General features: G+C 31.5%; 2 protein-coding genes and 1 long non-coding RNA gene across 8 annotated transcripts; 2 read left to right on the top strand and 1 right to left on the bottom strand.

The window, feature by feature from the left end:
• The first annotated feature begins 1,008 nt into the window (after positions 1–1,008).
• Positions 1,009–26,899, top strand: LOC114721655 (alcohol dehydrogenase class-3). Of its 6 annotated transcripts, XM_028907536.1 has the most exons (9): positions 1,009–1,016; positions 14,034–14,042; positions 24,024–24,049; positions 25,113–25,255; positions 25,457–25,494; positions 25,599–26,001; positions 26,110–26,349; positions 26,518–26,676; positions 26,789–26,899. In XM_028907536.1, the coding sequence occupies exons 4-9, from the start codon at positions 25,199–25,201 to the stop codon at positions 26,897–26,899; spliced, it is 1,008 nt and encodes a 335-aa protein (XP_028763369.1). In that variant the 5' UTR covers positions 1,009–1,016; positions 14,034–14,042; positions 24,024–24,049; positions 25,113–25,198. The 6 variants fall into 6 exon arrangements, with proteins under 6 accessions (XP_028763369.1, XP_028763344.1, XP_028763358.1 ...); XM_028907511.1 differs by lacking the exons at positions 1,009–1,016; positions 14,034–14,042 and having other exon boundaries at positions 23,967–24,049; XM_028907525.1 differs by lacking the exons at positions 1,009–1,016; positions 14,034–14,042 and having other exon boundaries at positions 23,967–24,049; positions 26,518–26,576; positions 26,789–26,873.
• Positions 12,707–15,213, top strand: LOC114721694 (alcohol dehydrogenase class-P-like). Its single transcript, XM_028907547.1, has 7 exons — positions 12,707–12,772; positions 12,981–13,123; positions 13,235–13,272; positions 13,374–13,776; positions 14,197–14,436; positions 14,794–14,952; positions 15,086–15,213. Exons 1-7 carry the CDS (start codon positions 12,739–12,741, stop codon positions 15,194–15,196), a joined length of 1,128 nt encoding a protein of 375 aa, XP_028763380.1. The 5' UTR covers positions 12,707–12,738; the 3' UTR covers positions 15,197–15,213.
• LOC114721703 (uncharacterized) lies at positions 23,856–24,336 on the bottom strand. The gene is made up of 2 exons (XR_003738111.1): positions 24,260–24,336; positions 23,856–23,989 (listed from the first exon to the last, which is right to left on the bottom strand). It is a non-coding gene; the product is annotated as an uncharacterized LOC114721703 (long non-coding RNA).

Raw genomic sequence — 26,899 nt, 5'->3', positions numbered from 1 at the left:
TGGTAACGTGTGCGGTAGTTGGTAATTTTCAGCTTTCTAACCCCACTTTGAGAAAATATTAGCTACCATGCATGTATTCTGCAGCTTTCACACTTTTTTTTTTTGGCCCAAAATGCAGCTCACAGAAAGAAATTTCACTCAAAATGTTAAGTGATATGATTTGCATAAAAGCGGAGGCAGGAGCAGCTTTTAAAAAAATGTAACCTGTCATTCATAAGCGAAAAGAACCAGCCCATAACCCCACTTTAAGAAAATATGAGCTGCCATGCATGTAATCTGCAGCTTTTCACACTGTTGGTGCACTTGTTATCATACAGTTGGTTCACAGAAAGAAATTTCACTCAACATGTTAAGTGTATGATTTGCATAAAAGCGGAGGCAGGAGCAGCTTTTAAAAAAATGTAACCTGTCATTCATAAGCGAAAAGAACCCACATAACTCTTATCACCCAGGATGGTAGCTAAACATCTATCCTGTTTTCCAGCATCTTGAAGTATTGTAAACTTGTACTGTGATATGGTTTGCAGATTGGCCGTTTTTGCAGTCCATTTTTTCTTGCTAAAATTGTTGGATTATTTGTTATATTGATTTCTAAAACTAACATTTTCCAGTTCCTAACTTTTTAAGTATAGAGATATCTATCAGATAGTAGATTTTTCGCAGAACATCCTTATTATTGGTTGGGAATTCAACTGTTACAACAGACCAATTCCATGATTGCATGTTATTCACACATACGTTTTCGGTTTCAGTTTCTTTAAGGTTCAGCTAATCTGTAATCATGCCTTCTTTTAAGATGAAATGTTTATCAGGAGTCCCCTGGGTGAACAGTAAAATGATTTTTGTCTATTACTGGTCACAAGTCATAAGGAGGTCACAAATTTCAGTCGGTTATCAAGCTTCCACATATCCCGTTCTTAGTTTCTGCATGTTGTTTTTATTGTCCGAAATATGCACAAGAGGCACTTTATGCGCAGCAACCAACTCAGAATTTCATGAATATGCTGCCTGACATTGTTTAAAAATATATCAAATATTAATCTAACTCTTTTACCCTACGAATACAGTTAGTAAAACGTGTACTTGCACAAAATTATTATTCCAATGAAGAGAAAATTGTGAAGTTAGCAGCAAAGAATAATGAATGCGGGAATTCTATATCATATTAACCGGAGTTATCATTTGGTGGAATGTCTATTTAAAAAATAAATATGTTTTAATTCCATTTATCAATAATCTTATATTTTAATAGGACGTCATCTCAGAAAACCTTTTAAAAGAAACTGTACGAGTTACTAGGAGTTATGTTTTTCTTTTTGTAGAAGATCACTCTTATTTGCAATGATTACTAACAAATAAAAAAATGTCAAGAGTAATTATTACTTCATGTGAGTTTATATCTATTAAAATATGTTTTTGCAAATGACTAATTATATATTTCTATTTTAAGGATGAAAAGTATTGAAGGATTGAAGATCTTTTTTTTCATGATAATGAGAATGGATATATGTAAGAAAAACTACAATTTTATTTATGGAGATGTGTTTCACAATTGGCACACATCAAGTTAACTGAAAATACTGCATTTAAAACACAAGTCGCTGTATTTAGAACAACTAATATTCTGTATAAAAAGGTCTTTCGAAATTTGCATACATGAGTTTGTTCTTTTGTTTAGTCTGTGTGATTCTTATATGTACTACTTTTTATAATCTTTTCTTTTCTTTTATGTTTCATTGAATTGAATCATTTCTTGCTAGTGAAAATTGAAAAATTGTAAGGAAGAATTTCTATAAAGTTTTAATTAACATAATTATTAAGAAGTTTTAATAACAATAGAATATCTTATAATAACAAATTTTAGAACAGTGCATAACATTTTCTTATTTGTTTTAAAACCTTTTTGTAGTTATTTTTTTTCTTGGGTTCTTGGTAATTCTCTCAAATTATTATAAGATCGTTGTTGATTGATATTTGATGCTTTAATCCAAGTCACTATATGTATGCATCCCGCGCAAAATGCTAGTTCAATGACAAAAAGAAAAGAGAGAAAAACATCGAACTATGCTGCACACTTTTTCAAATAATTCATGTGCTTTGATCTTTTCCTTAATGAATTAAATTATGCGAACGGACTTCTTTTAGTATTCGAAAGGAACATCGCTACTGTCCAAATTCTAAAAGGCATGACCATTTGTGCACTTCCGGGAAGGTGCCTCTTTCACAACTGTGGCACGACCATTTGTGCCCTTCCTGGAATGCGTATCTTTCGCTAGTGCCCAAATTCTAAAAGGCATGACCATTTGAAGGAATGGTGGGCCATGCGAAAATGACTAAATAAAATAGTTACAAAACGGCCATGGTTGAAGGATGAAGAGTGACTCACAAGAGTGATAAGGGAGTGTTAAAGAGTAGGTAAGCAAACTAGTCCTGCGATCAACAGGAAGGTTACATGTTCACTGGATCCTGATCATTCAAAGGCAGAAGAAGATTTACGCGAGAGGAATACTTAGAAAATGTTTGAAGACGTTGATATGAATGAGATAAGTGAGGACACAGAGCGACCCGCACGCCAGAAGATGGATGGGTCGAGTAATGCCATGCCTCGGCCAAACAACGCACACGAAACAAAAGGGGTATAAAGAACTCAGATTTCTTACGAGGCTGCAAATGTGTACAGAGAGAGAAATAATATAATATGCCAGAAAAGTCATCTTACTATTGCAGGGTTGTACACTATACATAATAGTTCAATATCGTAGCACGTGTACATAATGATGACAGCCGTAAAGCAAAGATTAACAACTCATAACAACTCACCCAAAATATAACCCAAGATTACCAATATTCCCCCTTCTGAGACAAAAGGCTATCTGGAGCTTTGATTCTGGTTCAGTCAGATCAACACCGAAACCTTCTTCTCTAGCCATAACATTTAACTTGTGTCTACAGACAACAAACATGGCGTAAGACAGAGGTTTAGTTAGTACATCTGCCACCTGATGAGTTGCAGGAACATAACTCACATTGATAAGCCCTGCTGCTACCTTCTCTCTGATAAAATGCCCATCAAGCTCCACATGCTTTGTTTTTAAATGCAGTACCGGATTTTCCGCCAACGCAACAATGCCTGAGTTATCACACCAAATAGTTGGAGTATTTACAATGGTTACACGCATCTGCTTAAAAAGTGACGGAGTCCAGAGAAGTTCAGTGATACAATCTGCCACACTGCGATACCCTGCCTCTGTAGATGATCGAGACACAACCTGTTGTTTCCTTGATATCCATGATATGGGTGTAGAACCCAGAAAAACACAGTAACCACCTGTTGATCTTCTATTTTCTGGCAACACATGTTCCGTTTCCTTAGGAGATTTCTTTTCTGCGGTACCTCCCCAGTCCGGGTCAGCATAAGCTTGTAGAGTAAACTTCGATGAAGGTTTAACCGGAAGACCATACGTACTTGTGCCATTCAAATACCGCAACAACTTCTTGACACATCGCCACTGTTTTCTCTGTTGGTGCATGCATAAATTGACTTAGTTTGTTGACAGTGAACGTCATGTCTGGACGAGTATACCAGACATACTGCAGCGAGCCAACAACACTCCTATACAGCTTTGGATCAGAGAACGCAGCACTATCATTAGCATGAAGCTCAATGTTAACGGCCATGGGAGTGGCAAAAGAGTGGGAGTTCGACATCTGAGCTTTTGCAAGTAAAGCATGAATATGTTTCATCCGTGTTAAATGAATACCAGCAGAGGTTCTGTGAAATTCAATACCTAAGAAGGTTGATAAATCACCAAGATCCTTCAAGGAAAAGACACTATCCATGGTCTTAATAAGTTGCTGAATAACAACTTTGTTAGAGCCGACTAGGATCAAATCATCAACATAAACAACCAGATATACAGTACCTAGTTTGTCCTCTTGAATAAAAAGACATGTATTAGCCTTGGATGCAACAAAACCAAGTGAATTCAAATAAGTACTAAGCTTTGTAAACCAAGCATGAGGGGATTGCTTTAAGCCATATATTGCTTTCTTAAGCTTGCAAACAAGACGTTGCCATGAGAATCATATTTCACAAAACCAGGTGGTTGTTCTATAAACACCTCCTCAGTTAAATCACCATTTAAAAAGGCATTATTGAAATCAGTTTGATGCAACATCCAACCATTTGACACAACCAAGGTTAAGAGAATCCTTACTGTTATTGCTTTGACTACAGGCTGAAAGTATCTTGATAATCTAATCCAGCCACTTAAAAATAACCTTTTGCAAGTAGATACCCTTTGTACTTAGCAATAGTACCATCAGCATGAGTCTTCAACTTGTATAACCATTTGCAGCTAACAAGTTTTCTATCACTGGGCATAGAAACTAAATCCCGAGTCCCAAATCGAACAAGTGCATCATACTCTTCTTGAATAGCCTGTCGCCAATTAGGATCTGCTAATACCTCTTCAACATTTTTAGGAATTGAGACATCTTCAGCTACAGTGAAAACTTTAGGCTTGAAAACTCCAACTTTGCTCCTAGTAATCATAGGATGATGATTTTTGGGTGTAGGAGAAGTAGGTTGGGAAATTGACCCTATAGGTGCAGATGATATAGTAGAAGATGTTGGTTCAAAGGGTGCAGTGGAAAGTTGTGATGGTATGGATGATATTGGCTTAGAGGGTGTAGTGGAAGATGGTGTAGGTTGTGGAGCCTGTATGGGTGAGGGAAAGGAGGTAGAAAAAGGAGGTTTGAAACTAATGGTTGAAGGTAAATCAAGTACAGGTGTGGAGAAGCGAACATTGAATTGGGTTTTGCTGGGAAAGATAGTCACATGGAATTGAACGTGTCCGGCAACATAGACATGACCAGTGGACCTGTCAAGGCACTTGTAGCCTTTATGCATAGTACAGTAGCCAAGAAAAAAGCACGGAGCAGATCTGTGATCAAAGTTTATGATTGTTGTATGGCCTCAACAGTGGAAAACATTCACTGCCAAAAACTTGTAGGATAGAATAATATGGTTTTGTACCATAAATTTTCTCAAAGGGAGTTAAACCCCCTATATTGACAGTTTGCAGCCTATTCAATAGGAAAACGGCAAATAAAAAAGCATCACTCCAATAATACAATGGTAATGAGGCATTGGCCAAAAGAGTTAATCCACCTCCTGCATCCATTGCAATAAACAATTAATTTCATTTGCTTTTCCGCAAAGCTAGACTGAAATGGACACAGCAACTAATTCATTGAAATTCATCAAATGTCAATATTATTAAATCAATGCTCCTCTTGTTCTTAATCTAAGACCCATTTAACTAATTTGATTAGATTAAAGATGTTAGTTAAGTTAGTTAATTATAAAAAATATGACATATTTTTCCTAAAATACTATAATCATCTTTCTTCATATCCTTTCCTTTCTACTTGATTATGGTTGATGAAATATCAATAGAAATAATTGAGAAAAACTGATAAATATAAGAAATAAGTCTAATATTTATGACTACATTCAACTTAACAATTAGATAATATATTAAGGATAGGAGGAGTAATTTCCTAACACACTATATATTTGACTAATTTAAGCATCTTGCTCTGCTGAGGTCCCTTAGAGAGAGAGAGAGAAATAGTTGTGCCACCCCAGATTAGCCAGGACGCTCTCTCTCACACAGAAACATGTGCTTCTAGAACAAAATGAATAGTCCAATTAACCAAAAAAAATGTTTGTTTTTCCTCATAACCTTGAACCATTGCGGTTCTCTTTGCATCTGCAATGTTGGCCCATAGATGCGATTAAGAAGGGAAGCAGGAGCTCGATATGAGTTATCTCCAATGAGCAAGATTTCAGGATTTGCTTTCGATATTTGAACCACAAACCCAACATTCCCTTCTTCTGCTGCATGAAAATACGCATCCGCAAGAGTAATCACCTCATCTTTTTTGCTTGCAATCTTACAAACTAGCCGAACAATTTCATTTGCTTCTTCTTGAGCTCTTACAAACTAGCATGATACGTGACACCTCTTTTTTGTTAGCTGAGTTGATGAGAATTAATTTCAGTGTGTATCAATAATATCAATCATTGTACGTCAATATCTAATATGAAATATAAATTAAGTTATATTATTCCTCGTACTTAAATATAATAACTAGTTGGGAGTTTTTAATATAAGACGTCAGTTTATTTTGTCTCTCAAATTTATAATATGTTCTAAAAAATTCCCCTATTAATTATAAGGTTAAGGTATTTCCACCAAGTGTAGTTCCAATTTACATGTATATGTTGTTTTCAAAATTTTGTGATATTCCTTTTTAGGAGAATCAGTACGTTTCTCTCTTTTTCAATTATATGTTGCTTGACCTCGGGGCAGCGAATGACAATAAAATGGAGGAAGGAGAAAAGATAACTAAGAGCACTTTAGTTTTTTTCCTTCCCCTACAAGGGTTACATTAATCCATGTAATAACATCTTCCAAACTAATTTTGGATTTAGGGAAAATTACAATATTTAATGAAATTATAATGCTTTACCTCTTGATACATCAACTAAAGGAATTTTGGTTCTCCTTTCACCGGGAAAAAAAATAAAGAGGAATTTTGGTTAGGAACATTTTTGATATATTGTATAGGAATCACATTTGTCATTGCTTAAAACAATAATATGACTCATATATTTTATAGTATACATGAATACTAATATCGATTATTCGATAGAAGACTAGTTACCAACTTTTCCTAGCTAAAGGAAAAAACAAGAAAAAAAAGAAAAAGAAAAGAAAAAGACAGAAACAACAAGAGCAAATGAAAAAAATTCCAAATATATTCCACCACAGATTTATTAAAGCTCTCACTTTGGATTGTATAATTTTACATCTTTGGAAAAGCTGTCTCATTTTGTTATTATGAACCACCTTGGTATATAAAATAAAATGAATTATTTGGTAATATCAAATTTTATATGTATAATAATGAAGTTATAATATTCATAACTCATGATAGATCATAAACATTAAACATTTTTCAGTGACAAAACTCTTTATGGCACAAAACTCCTCTCACATTTTATTTAAAATATGTTAATGCAAGACATGAATCTAATATACGATTAAATAATAAATGGTCGTTTAAAATATATATTATTCAATAATTATTTTAATTGTAGTTGTATATATACTACCTCTTGTTCTTAACATAAAAGTTACATAACTAATTTGAGGATATTACAACAATTAGTTAAATTAGTTATCTGTAACAAATTTGTATTACTTTTCCTAAACAATCATATTTAATTATGTGCACTGGTATTACCTTTTGGTAAGAACCCATTACAATTAATGGGAATATTTAAAAAAAATTACAAATTTGTAAAACAAAATAGATTGGAATTTTATATTTAGAATTAAACTCAACTTTTAAAGTAATCAATCAATCATCAATCATCAATCAATCAATCAATCAATCAATCAATTATATTCTTGAAAACTTGTAATATCCGGTTCGTTTGAAAATAGGTCTGTTATGAGATTATGAGATCCGAATATATTCAATTAATGAGATTTAAATAATATCTTGATTGATATTTGAATATATTGAATTAAATGGAAATCATAATTAATTTTGAATTTAAATGGTATCTTAATTGGAATTTGAATATAGTAAATTAAATGGGAAGTGTCATAATTAAACACTATGTCAATTGAAAGTTTAAATGGAGCAATAAATAATTAATTTCAAATTTTTATTTCTTCTCTATAAATTATGCATCTCTAATCCAAATTCCATTAAAATGAATAAAAAAATGTACTTTTATTAAAAGTAAGTATTCAGCTATTTTAGATAATGCAATTTATTAAAATTTTAAATCTAATTAAATATGATAATCCATGCATCGTACGGGAGAGAAATTTCTAGTTCTTATATTAAACACCGAAACTAGTACGTACATACATATATATGGTAAGAAGTAGTACATATATATATTGATTTACGCTTTCCGGTACTTGTAGTTGACAAAATATAAAGAAAACTACAAAAAAGAAAAGGAGCGGAGTCAAGTCAAATTAAATGACAGTTGAGTAATTAATTTTTTTATTCATAAAAGTTTATAAATTATAATTTCAAATAAAAATAATTCAAATTATTTACCACTGAAAAGTAAACTGAAATGATTGAATGCCTCGTGGATCCTCTAGGTTTGGTCGCTTTCTTTATGCAGGAGCAAAGGCAGCCCATAACAAATGCAGGCCCAAATTGGGAGAGACACATATTCTAGATATGAATATAATTAATATACTGGCCAAAATATGCATGTAGTCTTCTAATTTTATATAATATTTCAGTTTAATTTTTTAAATTTAAAAAGTATATTTTTAGTCATTTAATTTAAAATTGTTAGTATTAAATAATGATTTTGTGAATCAATTATGGTTGTTTTGAAAATTAAGCTTAATATGTTAGTATTTAAGAATATTTTATCAACATTCAAGATCTCAATATCATTATTTGTTATAAACTGTTTTAGAATTAAAGATCTAAAAATATATTTTTTAAAGTCAAGGGATCAAATTAAAATTTTATATGAAGCTAAAAGGCTAACAGTATACTTTAATCTTAGTATATATCTATGTTGTCAAATAGTAAATAGTATCTTTAAAATATGTTGAATCATTATTACAATGATAACCTACACAGATGTAATTACGCTTTTGTACTATTTGTATCTTATACAGTTATTAGTTTTCTTAAAGAAATATAAACATTGACATTAGAGATTTGATTTCTCACTGCTTCTTTTTTATATTTTGTATTTATTATATAAAAGTAACTCGAACCCGAGAAATGACATATTGATGAAATGTCCCAAAATATATGAACAGCATGTCAAAAGAGGCTACTCACTGTCTAAGACATTATATATTTATCCGCATCTTTCAAAACATAACAAATTTTGTTTAAAATTTTAATTTTTTATAACTGATATTCCTAATTAATTAATTAAACTCCTCTAACTAATAAATTTTATGGGGCTGATTTTCATACTCTAGAAATTATGATTGGCTTTAACTAAATGTAAAATTGTTATCATGTTTTTATAATAATTATAAGAGGGAGTAATATATGGTAATGACCATATATCCATATAGGAAGTGATTAAGGTATCGGCCAGGTGGCCATTTTCAATTCATCAACAACAATAATAATATTTTATTTATTTATTTATTTATTGTCAAAAATATCCGTGTAACAGGGAAAAACAACTTAATTATTCAAACCTAACAGTTCAGAAGAATAATCGTGATTGGCCAAATATGAGGCAAAGGGGGACTAACTAATATTATTGGTAGGAAGCGAATCATGATAATTATTTTTTAATAAATTTTCTCCACCACACTTTTTTTTTCTTGTTTTATTTTCTTTTAGTTTAGGAAAAATCTTAAAAAATTACTTTTAAAATTTTAAAATTCCAAATCAGGCGTGACTGCAAAAATGTATTGTTATTTGTTTTTTAAATATTATTAATTATTATTAAAGTATAGTAAGCAAAACTGAGTTAGTATTTTAAAATTATTGTACTGACTTTAGTTTTTAGTCAGTTGATCACAAGATTAAAGTACCAATTTACTAACAAATTTGAATTTGAAATCTATAATTTCTACCTATAAGTTATTCACTTCCTTAAAAGTGGATTGTTACTCATTAAGAACGGGAAATATAGAAATTTAGATTGTTTAGGTCTAATTTGAACCATTCAAATTAATTTTGTTTACTTTTATTTTGTATAAAAATAATTTTAATGTGTATAAAATTTAAAATAAATGGCTTTTTTTAAAAAAATAATTTTTATTTAAAAATTAGGAGTTGAAAATTTTAAATTTGAAATATTAAACCTGTATTTAAATAATATAGATCTCACACAAGCATTTAGCCACTATCACTGACATAAGTTGAGTTCAGTTCCTCACCTATAACTTTTATGCTTGTACTTTTCAAAACTTGTTTTTTGGTTACGTATAGACATCTTTCTATTGGACATAATTTTGTTGAAAATACTGTCAGGCAATTTAACTATTGGTTCCTCATGTCCCTTTAGGTTTTGGTTAAAGTTTTTGTTTTTTTTTTTCCGCAAAGCATAGGTATCTTTCTATTAAAGGCAATCATATTCGAGATGTTGTCGGGCACTAAATACGAACACCTCTCTCAGCTGGGATTCAAATCTTAGTTCGCTACGTTGTGAGAGACTAGTCTTTTCTACTAGACCTAATCCGACTGGTGGTTTTGGTTAAAGTTTGTTAACACTTAACATGACTTATAATTGAAATAGCCTCGGATTGCAGGTTAGAAGGCCCAAAGTGCAATTACAAGCCCTTTTTCTATAGTAGGTGAATTTTCTAACGGAAAAAAAAAATTAAGCAGTGCTATATATAATGTGAGCTGTTTTATATCATAAATTCATAATAAGAATATTTATCAAATTCTCAAGATGACTTCATTCACATTATGATTCTTTTAACTAGTGTGACAGGAAATATCTGGCTTATTAATTGATTAAAACGATCAATCACTAATACGTAAAAAAACAATTTCATTGTTATTTATCATATTATTTTCTATACAAGGCTATTACCTACCATGTTGTTCAAATGTAAAGAGTTGATTCTTTTTCAATTAAAAAATTTTATTTGAAAAATCGATTATGCTTTATAATGTTAAAATATTTTCAATTCAGATAAAAAGGCATCTTGTGCTGCTTTTCTCAAATGAAACAAAAAGTCATTTCACTGGGCTTGCCCGTTGCCCGTCGATCTCTTGCGTTCTTGTGACACAATATAATACTCCTTCGGTACTTATTATAAGATTCTATTTGACTTTTTATTTGGTCCTAATTATAAGACTCTAATCTATTTTGTCTCTTATATTTATGTATTTTTTTTCAAGATAATCCTTCTAATAATGATAGTTTTAGCCAATAACTTAATTAGCAAAGATATTTTAGGAATGACAATACTTATTTATTATAAATAACCAACTTAACTTACTTCTTTAATCTCCTCAAATAAATCAATTGGGTCTTATAATTAGGACCGGAGGAGTACTATTCTTCGTACAAATCTGAACTTTGACCGTAATTTTTTTCCCTACATTTTGTGTGACATAAACAGCGAAGTTTTTATTTTTTTTTCGCTTGTACAAATTTGAAATTTGATGTTGAGTATTCAATTTTTTTTTCTTATTCATTCGTGCAGGTATGAACTTTGATTCTATTTATAGAACAGAAAAAGAAAATATTTATTGATCCTATTTATATATATTAAATTTTTTTATATAAATATATAATTTTATTTATTATTTATTATTGTTTTGACTTTATTTACATAATGTATATTAAATAGGAATAACATTAAAAAGTTGTTAAATTTTAAATGAAAATTAATAAAATTTAAGATTTTCTTTAGTCTATGTAAAATATAATAGAAGTGACTTATAAATAGAATCAAATGAGTATGATTTTCTGTCCCTTGTGGGAAGAATTTTTTATTTTTTATTCGTACAAATTTGGACTTGGTCCTTAAATATAATTTTCCATCGGTTGTGAGATTTTATTCCTAATTTTTTTAATAGTACAATTTTAATTCTAATCTCATTTTTCAGATATAATTTTATTCCTAGTTTTTATAGTTTTATAATTTTAGTCTTGATTTTATTTTTTAGGTATGATTTTTTTAATTTTTTTGTGTAAATTTATTCTTGAATTTTGAATGCAATTTTAACAGTGACAAGTAAAATTGTATAAAAAAATCAGACGTCAACGAATAAAATTATAGGTAAAATTAATTTTTGAATATATAGAAATGGCATCGAAACTTGCGCGCTCACATGCATAGCCTGCAAATGTCAGGGATTCCACAGACAACCGCCCCCGCTCCCAGACATTATTATCATTATTATTGTTACGCAAGCACAGCCGCCTAGCGTTTACGAAAAATAGCCTGCGTGGATTAAACACCGCCTCCCATCTTTATTTACCTTTTTTTTGTCTCATCTGCAAGTTACTTTTAATATATTTCATACATATTAAAAAGAAATTCAAATTTTATTAACCCTTATTTAAAATTTGATAATTTTTAATCTTATTTTTATTATTATATCTCATATAAATAAAATTAACATAATAATAAATAAAGGATAAAATTATACATCTATACAAAACTTTCTTTCAATGTCTTATAAATAAGACTAAAAAATATCTTTTTTCTACTCTATAAATAAGATCAGATGAGTATTATATATGAGCTAACTAAATATTCAATTTGATTTTAAATATAAAATATCAACATGCTTTGTATGTTTTTAATATTTATTCATTTTGTTTCTAAATAATCTCTACGATAATTACACATGTTAAGAAATTTTCATAAAAAGGTAATTTTAATACACGTGATTGATGGAGGCATTATGAAAAAAATAATATCTATTTATTACAAATAACTAAACTGACTAATTTTTTTAATATCCATAAATTAATTTTATAGTTTTTATATTAGAGACCGAAAGCAGTATCCATAATTCACTAGAAATCTTTAGTATATTTTCGATTACTTAAATAATGAGAGGAAAATTAATTATTATTATTTATATATAAGACCTATTCAAGTTGGCGAATTTCACAAGCCAAAGGCTCCTCCATAGCTCTTTGCTTGGATCAGCACAGAGAGAAGCAATACAATTGCAATGGCAAGCAGCTCCCAAGCTATAACTTGCAAAGGTATTATCATAATCATACTACAATAATCGAAGCGCTTATGATTTTTCTCTTTGACGAAACTATCTGATATCAGATCCTATGAATGCACGGAAGCTCTTTCGAATTGCTTATGATTTTCTTGTAGTTTATGATTTTGCCATAAATCTCTCCGAATGATGCATCTGTGTAAGTTTATATTCTAAGTAATAATGGTGAAATATAATTGCAGGAGCAATATGTTGGGAAATAGGAGAGGCAGTGAAGGTAGAAGAGATACAAGTAGCTCCTCCAAAAGCCACCGAAGTTCGTGTTAAGATGCTCTTTGCTAGTATCTGCCACACAGACTTCTTGAGAGCTCGAGGCCACCCATATGTGAGATCCTATTTAGTTAATCCTCCTATTACCATATCTTCAATTATTTCAAACCTCACACATTAGAAAAGTAACCAAACAATTCTGATTATGAAATTGACGTGCTTGCAGCCCTCTTTTCCTCTTGCACTAGGCCATGAAGGTGTAGGGTAAGCTTTTATTATCAATCCCATTATTCTATCACTAATCCCTTATAATGAAGTAATCTAACCCAGAAACAACTTTCACTTTGGTGCATATGAAATCGCAGTGTTGTGGAGAGCGTGGGGGAAGAAGTGAAAGATTTCAAAGAAGGAGATGTGGTGATTCCCATATACATTGGGGAATGTGGAGAATGTGAGAATTGTGTTTCAGAGGAATCAAACTTATGCCTGAGATATCCTTTAAGAGTGAGTGGGCTAATGCCTGATGACACATCAAGGATTTCTGTTAGAGGGGAAAAGGCTTACCATGTGTTTAGCTGCTCAACATGGTGCGAGTACATGGTTAGTGATGAAAAATATCTTATGAAAGTTGATCCAAGTATTGATTTGGCTCATGCTAGCTTCATCTCCTGTGGATTCTCTACTGGGTTTGGAGCTTCTTGGAAGACAGGCCAAGTTCAAAGTGGGTCATCTGTGGCTGTTTTCGGCCTTGGAGCTGTTGGATTAGGGGTATGTACTTTTTCCCAGACAAAATTACTTATTCTTTAGAAGGAAACATAATAACACTTCTTTTTCAAGTTTATTCCCTTATGTCCTAAATGCAAGAGCTAGTTAAGGGTCATAAATATAAGATGTCAAATTATTTTGTCTCACAACTTTATTATTTTTTTCCTTTTGTCCTTATTGATTGTCATATTAAAGGGATTTTCATTAAGGGATAGTGCTAATGCAAATGATTAAAGAAGCTATTTAAAAAAAACCAGCAGATATTTATTAACAAATAACTAACTTAATTAATTTTCTTAATATCTCTAAAAATTAGTTATTTGATTCTTACATTGAAGATTAGTAGAATATAACGGTTTTCATATGTATATTTAGCAAGATACGAAGTTTGTCTAATGGGCAAACGAACTACATGAATTGCAGGCTATAAGTGGAGCCAAGATGATGGGAGCGACAAAGATAATTGGGATCGACATAAATGAGAAGAAAAGAGAAAAAGGAGAAGCTTTTGGAATGACAGATTTCATAAATCCTAAGGATCATTCTGATAAGCCTTCTTCTCAACTGGTGAAGGACCTCACTGGTGGATTGGGTGTGGATTATGCCATTGAGTGCACTGGTGTTGCCTCTTTGCTCACTCAAGCCCTAGAATCTACTAAAGTGGTAATCTTATAATGCCCAATAATCAATATATATATATATATATGAATATATATAATGCATAAAAATATAGCAAATTTAGTTCCACTAATTTTTTTACAAATGTTTCTCACAAACTCTATAGTTCTATTTTGATTTTTTTAAAATTAAGAAAACATGTACTAACAACTTTAGGTTACAGATGACCTCAAGCTCATAACCTTTTACTTTTATAAGAGATTTTATACCACTAGGACGTAGGGTTATTATCTTCAATTTTTCCCCCAAATTGTGTTGATTCTATTAATAGTTCCCCCCTTCTCTCTCTCTCTCTATATATATATATATATATATATTATGTTTGTTTGTGCATATATGCAGGGGAGAGGAAAGGCAATAGCAATTGGGGTGGGAAGTGAAGAATTTGTTCAAGTCAACTGGTTAGGTCTTCTTCTTGGGAGGACTTTGAAGGGTTCAATTTTTGGAGGCTTGAAACCCCAATCTGACCTTTCCATTTTAGCCGCCAAATGCAAGAACAAGGTATAAATTCTCTCAATAAAAAAAAAGTTTAAAAATGATCATATACACTGTTTATGATAATTCTATTTGAAATTATCACTTTCAATTTTCTGAACCACCTCTATTATAAAACTTTTTTGGGTCTTATTCACAGGATTTCCCAATTGAGAAGCTTTTGACCCATGAAGTCCCGTTGACAGAGATAAACAAAGCTTTTGAGCTCTTGAAGCAGCCGGATTGTGTCAAAGTTATTATCAAGATGTGATTGATGTTTGATTCCCCATATATAAATATAAATATATATATTTGAGTTAAGTTTTTTATATCAACTATGTTAAGTTTTCTACTCTCATAGCTATGTATCTTTTTTTCATTTAAGTTTATAATTAAATTAAAGTATTTTAAAAATAAGATGTATTATCATGTGGAATTAAAAAAACTTGACATAATTAAAAAAATTGATGCAGGTATTGTTCTATATATATATTGCAAAAATAGTAAGTGGGGATGTTGTGCTTTCTGATCCCCATAAGCGTCTTCGTCAATTAATCAATAAAGATAGTTAATTGACATTTTAAATTTTTTATTGTCCTAAATTGTCATTTTCCCTTTCGTAAAATAAAAGCTTTTGTTTCTTCTTTCTTGCCACTTCCAACGCTGACCTATTCAATTTATTTTGATGGTGTAAAAAAAAAAGGCAATTCACGGGTCATTGTCTGATACAAAAAATAAATAAATTACTGTATAACTTATATAAACAATCTAATCATTAAAATTTTTGAGTTAGTACTTTTTTTTTTTTATACTGCATCTTATCATTATCATGCATGCTGCTCATTTGTTATAAAAAATTTTCGTGATTAATTATTCATTCGGAACTATCAGCCAGACATTAATTTTAGTAGAAGGGACTTTGACTACTTAAATATAAGATTTCGAAGTTGAACTTGAATGAATAAAAAGAAACTTTGGCCACTTATATTAATTTTTGGAAAAGCTACCTTGATTGTGTTCGATAATGATCGAAGTTTTTATATTGGACCAATCACCAATTCAATTATTGGTGGAACCGGCTGCTTCATGAGTCCAATTCTTGAAACACTGCATAGAACATTGAAGATATTATAAATAAATTCAGAAGTCAAATTTAATCAACATTTTTCAAATGAAATAAGTCATAAAAACATTAGCTGCCACGCTATCCAATGTATTAAATATTGTTGGAGGTATTTCATGGGCCAGAGATTCTGATACGCTGAACATGGTGAAATCACATTATTTTATTTTTAAAAAAACTAAGATTTTTATAATTCTTTATTAAGCAAGTTGTACATATAGAATATGGATTTAATTCCCACTAAATATTCTTGACTTAAAAATTAACCTATAAAATAATATTTAGGGATTTGTTTCCTCTTAGCCGAAGAGCAATCCCGTCCTTTTTATCCTGTTTCTGCTCTGGAATATTGTGACATATGGAAAACATCACCATTATTCAAACATTAACACAATTTAAGGTCATTTTAAATTGCAAGGCTGAGTTCTTAATCTTTGCTCATTTTAAGGATGAGTAAATGGAACAGTCATTTTAACCATCCAGATTTTGTGTTTTTCATTAAACAATTCAAGGGTTATAGCTAGTGGATCTTTTTCTTAGATTTTATGCTCCATTTGATTGTATAAATATAGGAGTTAGATAACTACTTTATGGAGGTTAAAAAGATAGCTTATTGTGTTGATTTTCTCAAAATGCCTATTTTAATTACTTGCATTAAAAACCACTCATTCGATAAACAACTTTTTTAATATGTGCGGTTAATATGAAGAGTTTAGAAAACAAAATTATAAATTTAGAAGACAAAATTATTGAGATATTAGATTTCATATACTTAGAATTAGAAGGAGTGTATAATATATACACACACAAATATAGATTTTTAATTTGTTATCAAATATAAAAAATTTATATATGTATATATCTGTTATCTTTTTTTTTTAATAAAGGAGAGATATATTAATAACGAAAATATTTACAAAATCTTACAGAGTGCAAGCAAAAGTGGATAAGACACAGAAGAGAACAAGCACCAAAAGCTACTATTCGTTGTCGTTTCTGAAGTCTTGCATATGGGGTCAGCCAACGCAATAACTTCATTCACAACACGACGGGCTTGAAAATCTTGTAATTAAAGAGCTCCCGATTGCGAATTGACCAAAGCTTCCGATTGCGAAAGTGACGCTCCATGGAGCATCAGAACTCTTAGTAGCAAGATTATGTTGAGGCCACTCTGTAAAAGGGCTTATTATAAACTGCCACAGGCGATCATGGGGATGATGAGATTCCAGCATTCTAAAGCATGGACACAACGTGGTCAGTGTCTTCTAAGCCATCTGCACATAGGTCGCATTTGCCATCTTGAACCATATGAAAGCCATGGTAAAATACTTGTTAAGGCCTTAAAGGTATATAATGCTAGGCATGACAAAAGCTATGAAAACCACAGGAAAAAAACAAAACAAAACAAAACAGAACCAGAGATAACTAGCCAGCTCAACCGAAAAATCAACAAATAGGCTAGTAATTCAGTCGAGTTTAAGTATTGGATCAGTTAGAAGTTGAACCAGTATCAATCAGGGGTGAATCGGTGGAAGACAATTTGGATGATTATGTTACTGTGGATCATAATTTTGCTCATTTAACTCTTAGTGTCTCAGTGACTATAGATTTGAATAAATTTTAATAATAATTTTGATAGCAATTATTATTAATTTTAGTTACTGAAGGGTTGTAAAGATGAAAATTCTCAATAATGTTGTACTTTATTATTGTTACAATCAAATAATTGTTGTATTTCTTTGTATTTTGTTATTAGTAATTATTAATATTATTGTATTTTACTATTTTCAATTAAATTATATTATATTAATATGACGAATTTGATCTAAGTTGATCATGATCTGACTTACTGATATTTAAATCATTATTTTAACTGATCTAGTGGTTAGTCTGGTTTTTTTTGGACTCATTGATGAAAACTGTGGTTAAGCCCAAAATCATTGTTTGGCCTAGATCACCATTTTGGGTTAATTGTATCGTTGTTGCATTTACGTCTCTATCACCGGCAAAAAAAAGAAGAAATTGTCTCTGTCCTTTGCATCTTTTCCCATCAACTCGCTTTTTTTTTTTTAATGTTTAACGTTATTATTCAACTAAATTATTTTTTTTTAATGTTCAACGTTATTATTCAACTAAATTATTTATTCTTCTAATTTTAAATATAAAACTTTTATTTACTAGTATAAAAATCTTATATTTAAAATCAGAAGAATATTAGGCATAACTAAGAGGGTATTATCTTGTCTCTATCCTCACATGCATCACATCAGAGTCTGTGCACTATTGTTTTTTCTTTTTTGACTAGAGTGCACTATTGTTTATTAGGCACACCTAAATTAAAATATGTAAACATCATTCACCGTCAGAAATTCCTGTATTAAATACACATAGAAACAATGTCCCACAAATCTTAAACACACCCACTCATTTCAATCTATATATATAAGACCTACTCTAGTACATCTCACAAATGCCTGATTTCTCAGTTCTTTGAACCTATAGAGGCAATAAAGTTGAATAAAACGTCAAGCAGCTCCCAGGTTATAACGTCAAAGGTAACAAATCGATTGCCTCGCAAAAAAATACTTTAAAATTATGCATTTTTCATTTATTTGCTTTAAAAAAAATCATTAAAATATTTTAAGTGATATTAGAAAATAGAAACCGGTGGAGAAAGCAGCTGATTATGTTTGGATCCTACCTCAAGTTGCAGTTGCACTGTCCATCTATTTGGGACCAAATGTCTGGCGCACGTAGACGTATTCGGTGATGGGTCACATCTCTTACGCACTTCGGGGGGGAATTTATAATCAGATCCAAACAAGAGAATACTACGCCCTCATGTTCAAAATAAAAACTAAATTTTCTCAAAAAAAATTGTTTTTTATAAGATGATATTTATTTTTGTCTGAATATTTAATGAGTTTTTTTTAATTTTACCTCTATATTTTTCTCTTTAATTCATTTATTACATCTTTTATTTATTCTCTTTATTAACAAAGCTATATTAAGAAAAATAAATATATGCTTTACGTATTTGTTGTTTTAAATTGATTTTAATTAATTTCTTGATAAACATAATGAATAAAATTTAGTTTATATTTTGAACCGGAAGGAGTATCGTTTATTATCTTGAGATTTGTCGTTGGATGCTGTTATATTATTAGTGGGACTTTTTAATGATTATATTTTTTTTTATTTACAATTTTATAATAATTCTTCCTACTTTATGCGGCTGAAAATTTTCATCACAATGTGTACAGTGAGCCCGTGAAAAGCTTTTCTTTTTGGAATCATTTTTCATTAGTGACGATAAGTTCGTGGTTTTTGTCTTCATGCACGCTCATGGATTGCCAGTATCAAATAATTGTCCTCGGGATCTTTTCTATTTTCTACTAACTTACCAATAGTTTTTGCTTTGCACGGTTGAGCTTTTGTTTTTTTTTTTTCAACTATTACTTTTTATTATTAATATAAAAGCTAGTTAACTAATTTGAGTAGATTAAAAAAATTAATTAAGTTAGTTAGTTATAATAAATAATATTGTCTTTCCTAAAATATACTTGTTAATCAAGTGTATTAGCTAGAATATTTGTTTTTATTACAAAGACTACCTTAAAAAATAGATAAATATAAGAAATAAAATATATTGGGATCTTGCATTAAGAACTAAAATAAAAATTAAATGAGCTTTTATATTAAAAACTTATACTCCTCCGGTCCTTATTATAAGACCCAATTTGACTTTTTATTTGGTCTTAATTATAAGACCCCAATCCATTTTATCTCTTATATTTATGCATTTTTTCCAAGATAATCCTTCTAATAATGATAGTTTTAGCCAATATACTTAATTAGCAAGGATATTTTAGGAATGACAACACTTATTTATTATAAATAACCAACTTAACTTACTTCCTTAATCTCCTCAAATAAGTCAATTGGGTCTTATAATTAGGACCGGAGGAGTAATACTTAAAATCGATTAAACATTTTTCTGTGCGGAGGAACGGGTTTGAATTTTGGCCGGCAACGATGTTGAGGGTTGGTATAGCCACGGAAATTTCAATCAGAAAGTTGGACATTATAGAATGTAATGTTTAAGAAAAGAGAAAAGCAAGAGGAAGAGAGAATTGAGGGGAAAAAAATAGGAGGAAAATGTGGTTGCATAGCAAGAGAAAACAAGGAAATAAAAGTGGAAGAGAAAAACCAAAAGAGAGTGAGTGTAGCAAACGAGTTATTAAAGAACAGGACATGTCAAAATTCAAGTCCCTGTTAAAAAATCTATTCACATTAATATTTGAGAAAATCATAAAAAAAGACCCTAAAATATACAAAATTGAGATTTGGGTTCTTGAATTAATAAAATTACCGTCCCTGAGTATAACAAGGCTTGTTAAATACGATTTTTAGATCTATAGTCATTTGAGTTAGACATATTAATTGTGACCACTGGAACTATACTCTATGCATAATTTTTTTGCTGGAAATAATGTAAATTTATGTGCGCAATTAGCTATATATCATTCCCCATTTACATACATAATTGTCATTAAGAATTCATAAATGTATTGAGTAATTATTAGTACAACAACAACAAAGCCTTATCCTACTAGGTGGGGTCAATTAGTGAGTAATTATTAGTGCAAAGTCAAATATATTAAAGCCTAAGTTAAATGCACCAACATTGCGTGGCCATGGAAGAAGCTGCAAAGCATCATCACGCTATTCATTGAACTTATAGTTGACCAACCACCATATAAGGTTATTGCAAAAAGCTAATCCTTTAACATAGACAACAAATTTAACACTCAACTCTTCAAAGAATAAGTGAAGTATAACAAATCACAACTATGCAAATAACATATATTTCAAATAATAAGATTGAATATGAAAATAACAAATTCACTATTGTAAATAACAAGTGAAGAATAAAAAGTCTACTGATAGAAATACAAGTTAAATCATGAAAATAACAAGTTAACTATTTAAAATAACAAGTTAGTAGGAAGAGATAACAAAATAGAACATGGACTTTGTAATAGTTAGGTTGAAACCAAGCTCAAGGGCAACATGAAAAGGGCAGCGTGATGGACTAGAAAGTATTTGTGCTATTTTCATCTTGATATTTGACTTGGTTTAAATATAATTTGATGGTTTAAATTTTATCAAGCTTAAGCTAGTATGATTAGTTTTTTAACACTTGTTATTTTCCATACTAGACTCATCGTTAGCAACAAATTTATAATTAGAAATAATAAATTTGTTAAATAGATGGGAATAACAATTTGAGTATGATAAATTGACAAGTTTTACGTAGAAAATAACAAGTTTATAATTATAAATAACAATTTGATTAAGTACTTGGGAATAACAAGTTCAGTATGATAGATTGATAAATTTGGTACAGGAAATAACAAGTTTGGTAAATTGTTGGGAATAACAAGTTCATAATTGAAAATAATAAGTTTGTTAAGTAATTGAGAATAACGAGTATAACAAATTGACAAGTTTTATAGAGAAAATAACGAGTTCATAATTAAAAATAACAAGTTTATATTTGAAAAAAAAAAATTAACATCAGTGTAGTAGCAATTTTTTGCAATACAAACAAAAAATTCGTTATTATTAGTATATCAATAACAATATTTATATTAGAAATAACAACATTCTTTTAACCAATGACAAAAACCTAATATGGTCATGACAACAACTACTTTTATAATATCAAAAAAACTTAGTTTACTATTTTTAATTATAAACTTGTTAATTCCACATATTTAACGTATTATTTTTAAGTAAAGACTTGTCATTTCCCAACACACACAATGTCAGTTAAATCATCTTCATAATTCTCCATAATTGGTCCCTTTACATAATTTTGTTTTTAAATAAATTTTCCTGGCGGAAAGTTATGATTCAAGAGGAAGATGAAGGCGGTGAGGCGTATAATTAATTTGCAGACGATTAATCAGAGACATACAGTTCTTGGGATAATCTCGTATTGTTTGTATGTGGGAAGATTGTAATAAGAGCAAAAGCAAAAGCAAAAGACTTTCTGGGGATTGAGAACTCGAATAGAAATTATTCTATATCCGGTCTATTTTGTCTCTCATATTTATATATTATTTCTCAAGATAGTCTATTTAACAATGGTAGTTCTAATCAATAAATTTGATTAACAAGGATATTTTAGGAAAGACAATATCTATTTATTACAAATAACTAACTTAACTTGTTTTTTTAATCTCCTCAAATTAGTTAACTAACTCTTATAATTAGGATAGAAGGGAGGTAGTACTACCGAAAGCAAAAATGGGTTAGAGAGAGAGAGAGACGCTGACTTTTCCCACAACAATTCATGATGTCCAAGAATCTAACGCTTCATTCATAATAATCTTTATATAAACCATCTGTGCGAATTATGAAGGTTGCAAATCTCCCATTCCAACTATCTGTGCGATAGAATCCAGACCCATCCTTCTAGAATTTACAGTTGCTCCTTGCATATTCATCTTCTTTTGCTAAAGCCTTCTTTGATTGTGTTACCCGCTTCGTTGTTGGCTGTGCTGCACAGGTAATGAGGTGGGAATGGGGACGAGGAAATGGGGCAGGCAGAGGAAGGGGGTTGAGGGAGAAGGGGAAGGAAGAGGGGGAGGAGGAGGAAAGAGATCAGAAGGAAGAAGAGAGAGAGGGAAAGGGAAAAAAAAAGAAAAAAGAAAGGCTTTTTGATCTCTTACCCCTTGCTTGGATTGAGAGAAAATTAAGAAGGAGAAAAAAACTATAGAGAAAAACATGAGGAGAAATAAGTTTTTTCTTGCTTGGATAGGAAAGAAAACGTAGTAAGAAAGAAAAGTTGAGAAGAAAATAAGATGGGCCCCATGCTTTATTTTCTCTTCAAATTTTCTCTCCATATATGGAGAGATTTAGGAAGGAAAACAAGATTTCCATGACTGCCCATTATCTCTCTTCCTTTCCATATTTATTTTGTTTTATTATATTTAAAAAGTTATTCACTTTTTTTTTCATCTTAAAACAATATTTTTATTAAATAATTTGGTTTTAAAATATAATAATCTGAAAATACATACAAACCAAATAACTTGATTTTAAATTATTTGATGATGCTAATGTTAGTATAATTTTTCTATTGTAATATTTAATTTAATTTAATTTAAATATGATATATTTTGATAAGGACATTTTAGTCATTTATATATATGCTAATTTTCTTTCCTCTTTATTTTCTCTTATCCATCCAAGTAAGAGGGATGATCACAACTTTCCTCCAGTTTTTCTTTCTCTCTATTTTCTTTCTTCCTATTTTCTTTCCTCTCAACTTTTCTACCCATCCAAGCAAAGCATTAAGCTTAGTATGATAATTACAATTTAAGACTCAATCTTTTTAAGTAATTCTTTTTTTTCAGATGAGAATTTCGTTATTTTGTTGTTTCAAAGTTCTTTCAATGCAATTTTCTTCAAGAGGAGTGCCTATTTCAACACAACACTGTCGTAATATTCATTTATATATTTAGTTGGTGCCCCACTACCAATATAGTGTTCAACTCTTTATTATGAGGATTCACCAAATATGGACAGGGGTGAAAGGAAATTGTTCTAGAACAGCTTAGTTATATGAAAATATCTACAGAATTATTCACATTCTCTAGAGTGGCTTTGAATTTGAGGGAGATTTTTCTAATGCTTATTTACTTATTCCAACAAGCTCAGTCTCTTCTTTGTATTTGATCTCTTCATCCAAACATAAGGATTAAAACACACTATCCACTTTACTTTTCATCTCAAAAAAAATAAAAATTCACTTCACTGTTTTTTCTTTCTTCCCATTTTCTCTTCTCATCCAAGCACTAAGGATATAAGGCTAAGTACACAGCTTTATTCTTCGTTGGCGAGCCAAAGCTTCCAGCTCGTTGTTAGAATCTGCAGAGTGAAGTTGAATAAATATAATGTCAAGCAGCTCACAAGTTATAACTTGCAAAGGTATCATATACCATAATCCCAATCTGGCAGTTTCAATTTCGTTCTTCCTGATTACTCTAATGCCCCGTTTGGTATCATGAAAGAGCTTTGGAAAGCAGAAGCGGAAGTAGAATTAGAACTGGTAGAAGTGAGATTTAAAACATGTTTGATAGGATGATGAAAGTGATATATAATTTTTAATTAAAATATGTATCTGTAATTTGAAAATACCGAAATTTGCAAAGAAAATCTCTCCACCTCCACCTAGTGTCAACCTCTGTACCCCACCTTCATCTGATCGCCATCCTCGCCGGCAGAGCAAGATCCAAAAGAACAAATGGAAGGAACTGGAAACAATACATGGATGCAATAATCTCCAAGTCAAAGCAAGAGCGAGGTCGAAGCAAACAAAGTCGTGAAAAAGAAAATTCACAACTTCAAACCAGATGTTAGTTTTATCGAACCAGATCTGAAGAACTAAACTCAGATCAAAGCATTTTCAACCACCTGGCTGAATCGCGTTTGCTGGTGACGATAACGGCGTCAAGCTCTTTGCGGGAGATGAATATGGGGTCGTGTTCGCTGCTGGAAGGCGAGTTCATGTTTGTTGCCATCGCGAATGGAAAGCCCACCGTGGCCGTCGCAAGAGGAGGACCATGCCGCCGTCGATGAAGGAGGACTATGTTGCCGTCGCCGTGGAGGCTCGTCACCGGCAGAGGACCAGTGGACGTTGGGTGGGAGGAATAGAGGAAGAAGACGATAAGATGGGGGAGGGGCAAAAACGGTCAGAGTTTCAGTTCCATGGGACTGGAACTCAGTTCTCATGGGGGGGCTATGGAAGTGGCAGTTCCCAGATTTGATGGAATTGGCACTTCCATAGAAGCCAGTTCAAGGGTACCAAACACTCGAATTTTGAGTTCTACTTCCATTTCCACTTCTCACCCCCCTAGTTCCATGCTACCAGACGGGGCATAAGATTCTAACATCATCATTGAGCTGTTTGTGATTTAACCATAGTGAGCCAAATCGATCTCTCAGAATAATATACATGATCTTCTGAGCCTGAATGGAGAAAAAATTGCAGGGGCAATATGTTGGGGAAAAGGAGAGGGAGTGAAAGTTGAAGAGATACAAGTAGACCCTCCTAAAGCCTCTGAAGCCCGAGTTAAAATGCTCTATGCCAGTTTGTGCCACACAGACATCTTGAGGAGTCGAGGATGCCCATATGTAAGATTCTTTGATATTCTTACACGCATATTAGTTAATATTCAATTTTTATCTTCTCAACTTTGAAATGAAAATTTGTATCGGAATTGAATCTATAAGAAATGCAAAATATCCAATTTATCTTCATCCCTGCTTCATTCTATCCCACAAAAAGGCTTCTTATAACCAAATATATATGTACTAAATGAAATTGATGTGCAGCCAGTTTTCCCTCAAGCACTGGGGCATGAAGGCGTAGGGTAAGCTTATCGCATTATTAATTCAAAACCCAGTCAAGCAATCACCAATCGTTCAATCAATTCTAATCCACAAACAACTTTCATTGTGATGAATAAAAATGCAGGGTTGTGGAGAGCATAGGGGAGAAAGTGACAGATCTCAAAGTTGGAGATATAGTGATTCCAATATATATTGGGGAGAGTGGAGAATGTGAGGTCTGTGTTTCAGGGAAATCAAACTTATGCGTGAGATATCCTCTAAGAGTGAATGGCCTTATGCCCGATGATACATCAAGGATTTCCATAAGAGGACAGAAAGTGTACCATGTGTTTAGCTGCTCAACATGGTGTGAGTATATGGTTAGTGATGAGAACTACCTTATGAAAGTTGATCCAAGTATTGATTTGGCTCATGCTAGCTTCATCTCTTGTGGATTCTCTACTGGTTTTGGGGCTGCTTGGCAGACAGCCCAAGTTCAAAGTGGATCATCTGTGGTTGTTTTTGGCCTTGGAGCTGTTGGGTTAGGGGTATGTATATTGACTAGAACAACTATTATTCTATAAGGAACATCTGTTTTACTGCAGTTTTCATACCCAGAAAAAGATTGTATAATGGGTAAATTACTTGTATTGCAGGCGATAAGTGGAGCCAAGATGATGGGAGCAACTAAGATAATAGGTGTTGACATCAATGAGAAGAAGAGAGAAAAGGGGAAAGCTTTTGGAATGACAGAATTTATAAATCCTAAGGATCACTCTGATAAGCCTTCTTCTCAGTTGGTGAAGGATCTTACTGGTGGATTAGGTGTGGATTATGCCATTGAGTGCACTGGTGTTGCCCCTCTGCTCACTCAAGCCCTGGAATCCACAAAAGTGGTAAACTCCCATATCACCGATCATTTAAACTAATTAAATAAATCTTCTAAGATATTTCATATTCTTTTATCTCATTCTGTATGGTACAACAAATTGTTCACTAATGAACCTTCAATATAGAGGAAGTGTGTGTGTTCTCTCAGTAATTTACTGTGTATACACAAGCAGGGGGGAGGAAAGGCAATAGTAATCGGTGCAGGAACCGAGGAATTTGTGCAGGTGAACTGGTTAGGTCTTCTTCTTGGAAGAACTTTAAAGGGTTCTGTTTTTGGAGGCTTAAAACCAAAATCTGACCTTCCTGTTTTAGCTGCCAAATGCCTAAACAAGGTGAAATTCTCTGCAGAGAAACCTGAATTGCGTATGATACCTCTTAGTAATGTTAATCACATTTAATTTCACTCTATAGATTATAACAATGCGTATTTTTTAATTTTTGTAGGATATCTCTCTTGATGAACTTCAGACCCATGAAATCCCTTTAACAGAGATAAGCAAAGCATTTGAGATATCAAAACAGCCAGAATGCGTCAAAGTTATCATCAAGATATGA

This window comes from Neltuma alba, unplaced genomic scaffold (assembly GCF_004799145.2).
Source record: "Neltuma alba isolate B1F8T4 unplaced genomic scaffold, ASM479914v2 tig00002292_pilon, whole genome shotgun sequence".
Taxonomy (NCBI): Eukaryota; Viridiplantae; Streptophyta; class Magnoliopsida; order Fabales; family Fabaceae; genus Neltuma; species Neltuma alba.
The sequence above is the reverse complement of the archived record's forward strand: the minus strand, read 5'-3'. Positions and strand labels throughout refer to the sequence as shown.

Bases quoted from the DNA above. Each gene is read 5' to 3' on its own strand.
- LOC114721694 (XM_028907547.1), top strand. From the start codon at position 12,739: ATGGCAAGCAGCTCCCAAGCTATAACTTGCAAAG. The intron at 13,124-13,234 runs GTGAGATCCTAT...ACGTGCTTGCAG, and splicing joins GAGCTCGAGGCCACCCATAT to CCCTCTTTTCCTCTTGCACT. The intron at 14,437-14,793 runs GTAATCTTATAA...GCATATATGCAG, and splicing joins CCCTAGAATCTACTAAAGTG to GGGAGAGGAAAGGCAATAGC.
- LOC114721655 (XM_028907511.1), top strand. From the start codon at position 24,016: ATGTCAAGCAGCTCACAAGTTATAACTTGCAAAG. The intron at 26,350-26,517 runs GTAAACTCCCAT...ATACACAAGCAG, and splicing joins CCCTGGAATCCACAAAAGTG to GGGGGAGGAAAGGCAATAGT. The intron at 26,677-26,788 runs GTGAAATTCTCT...TAATTTTTGTAG, and splicing joins CTGCCAAATGCCTAAACAAG to GATATCTCTCTTGATGAACT.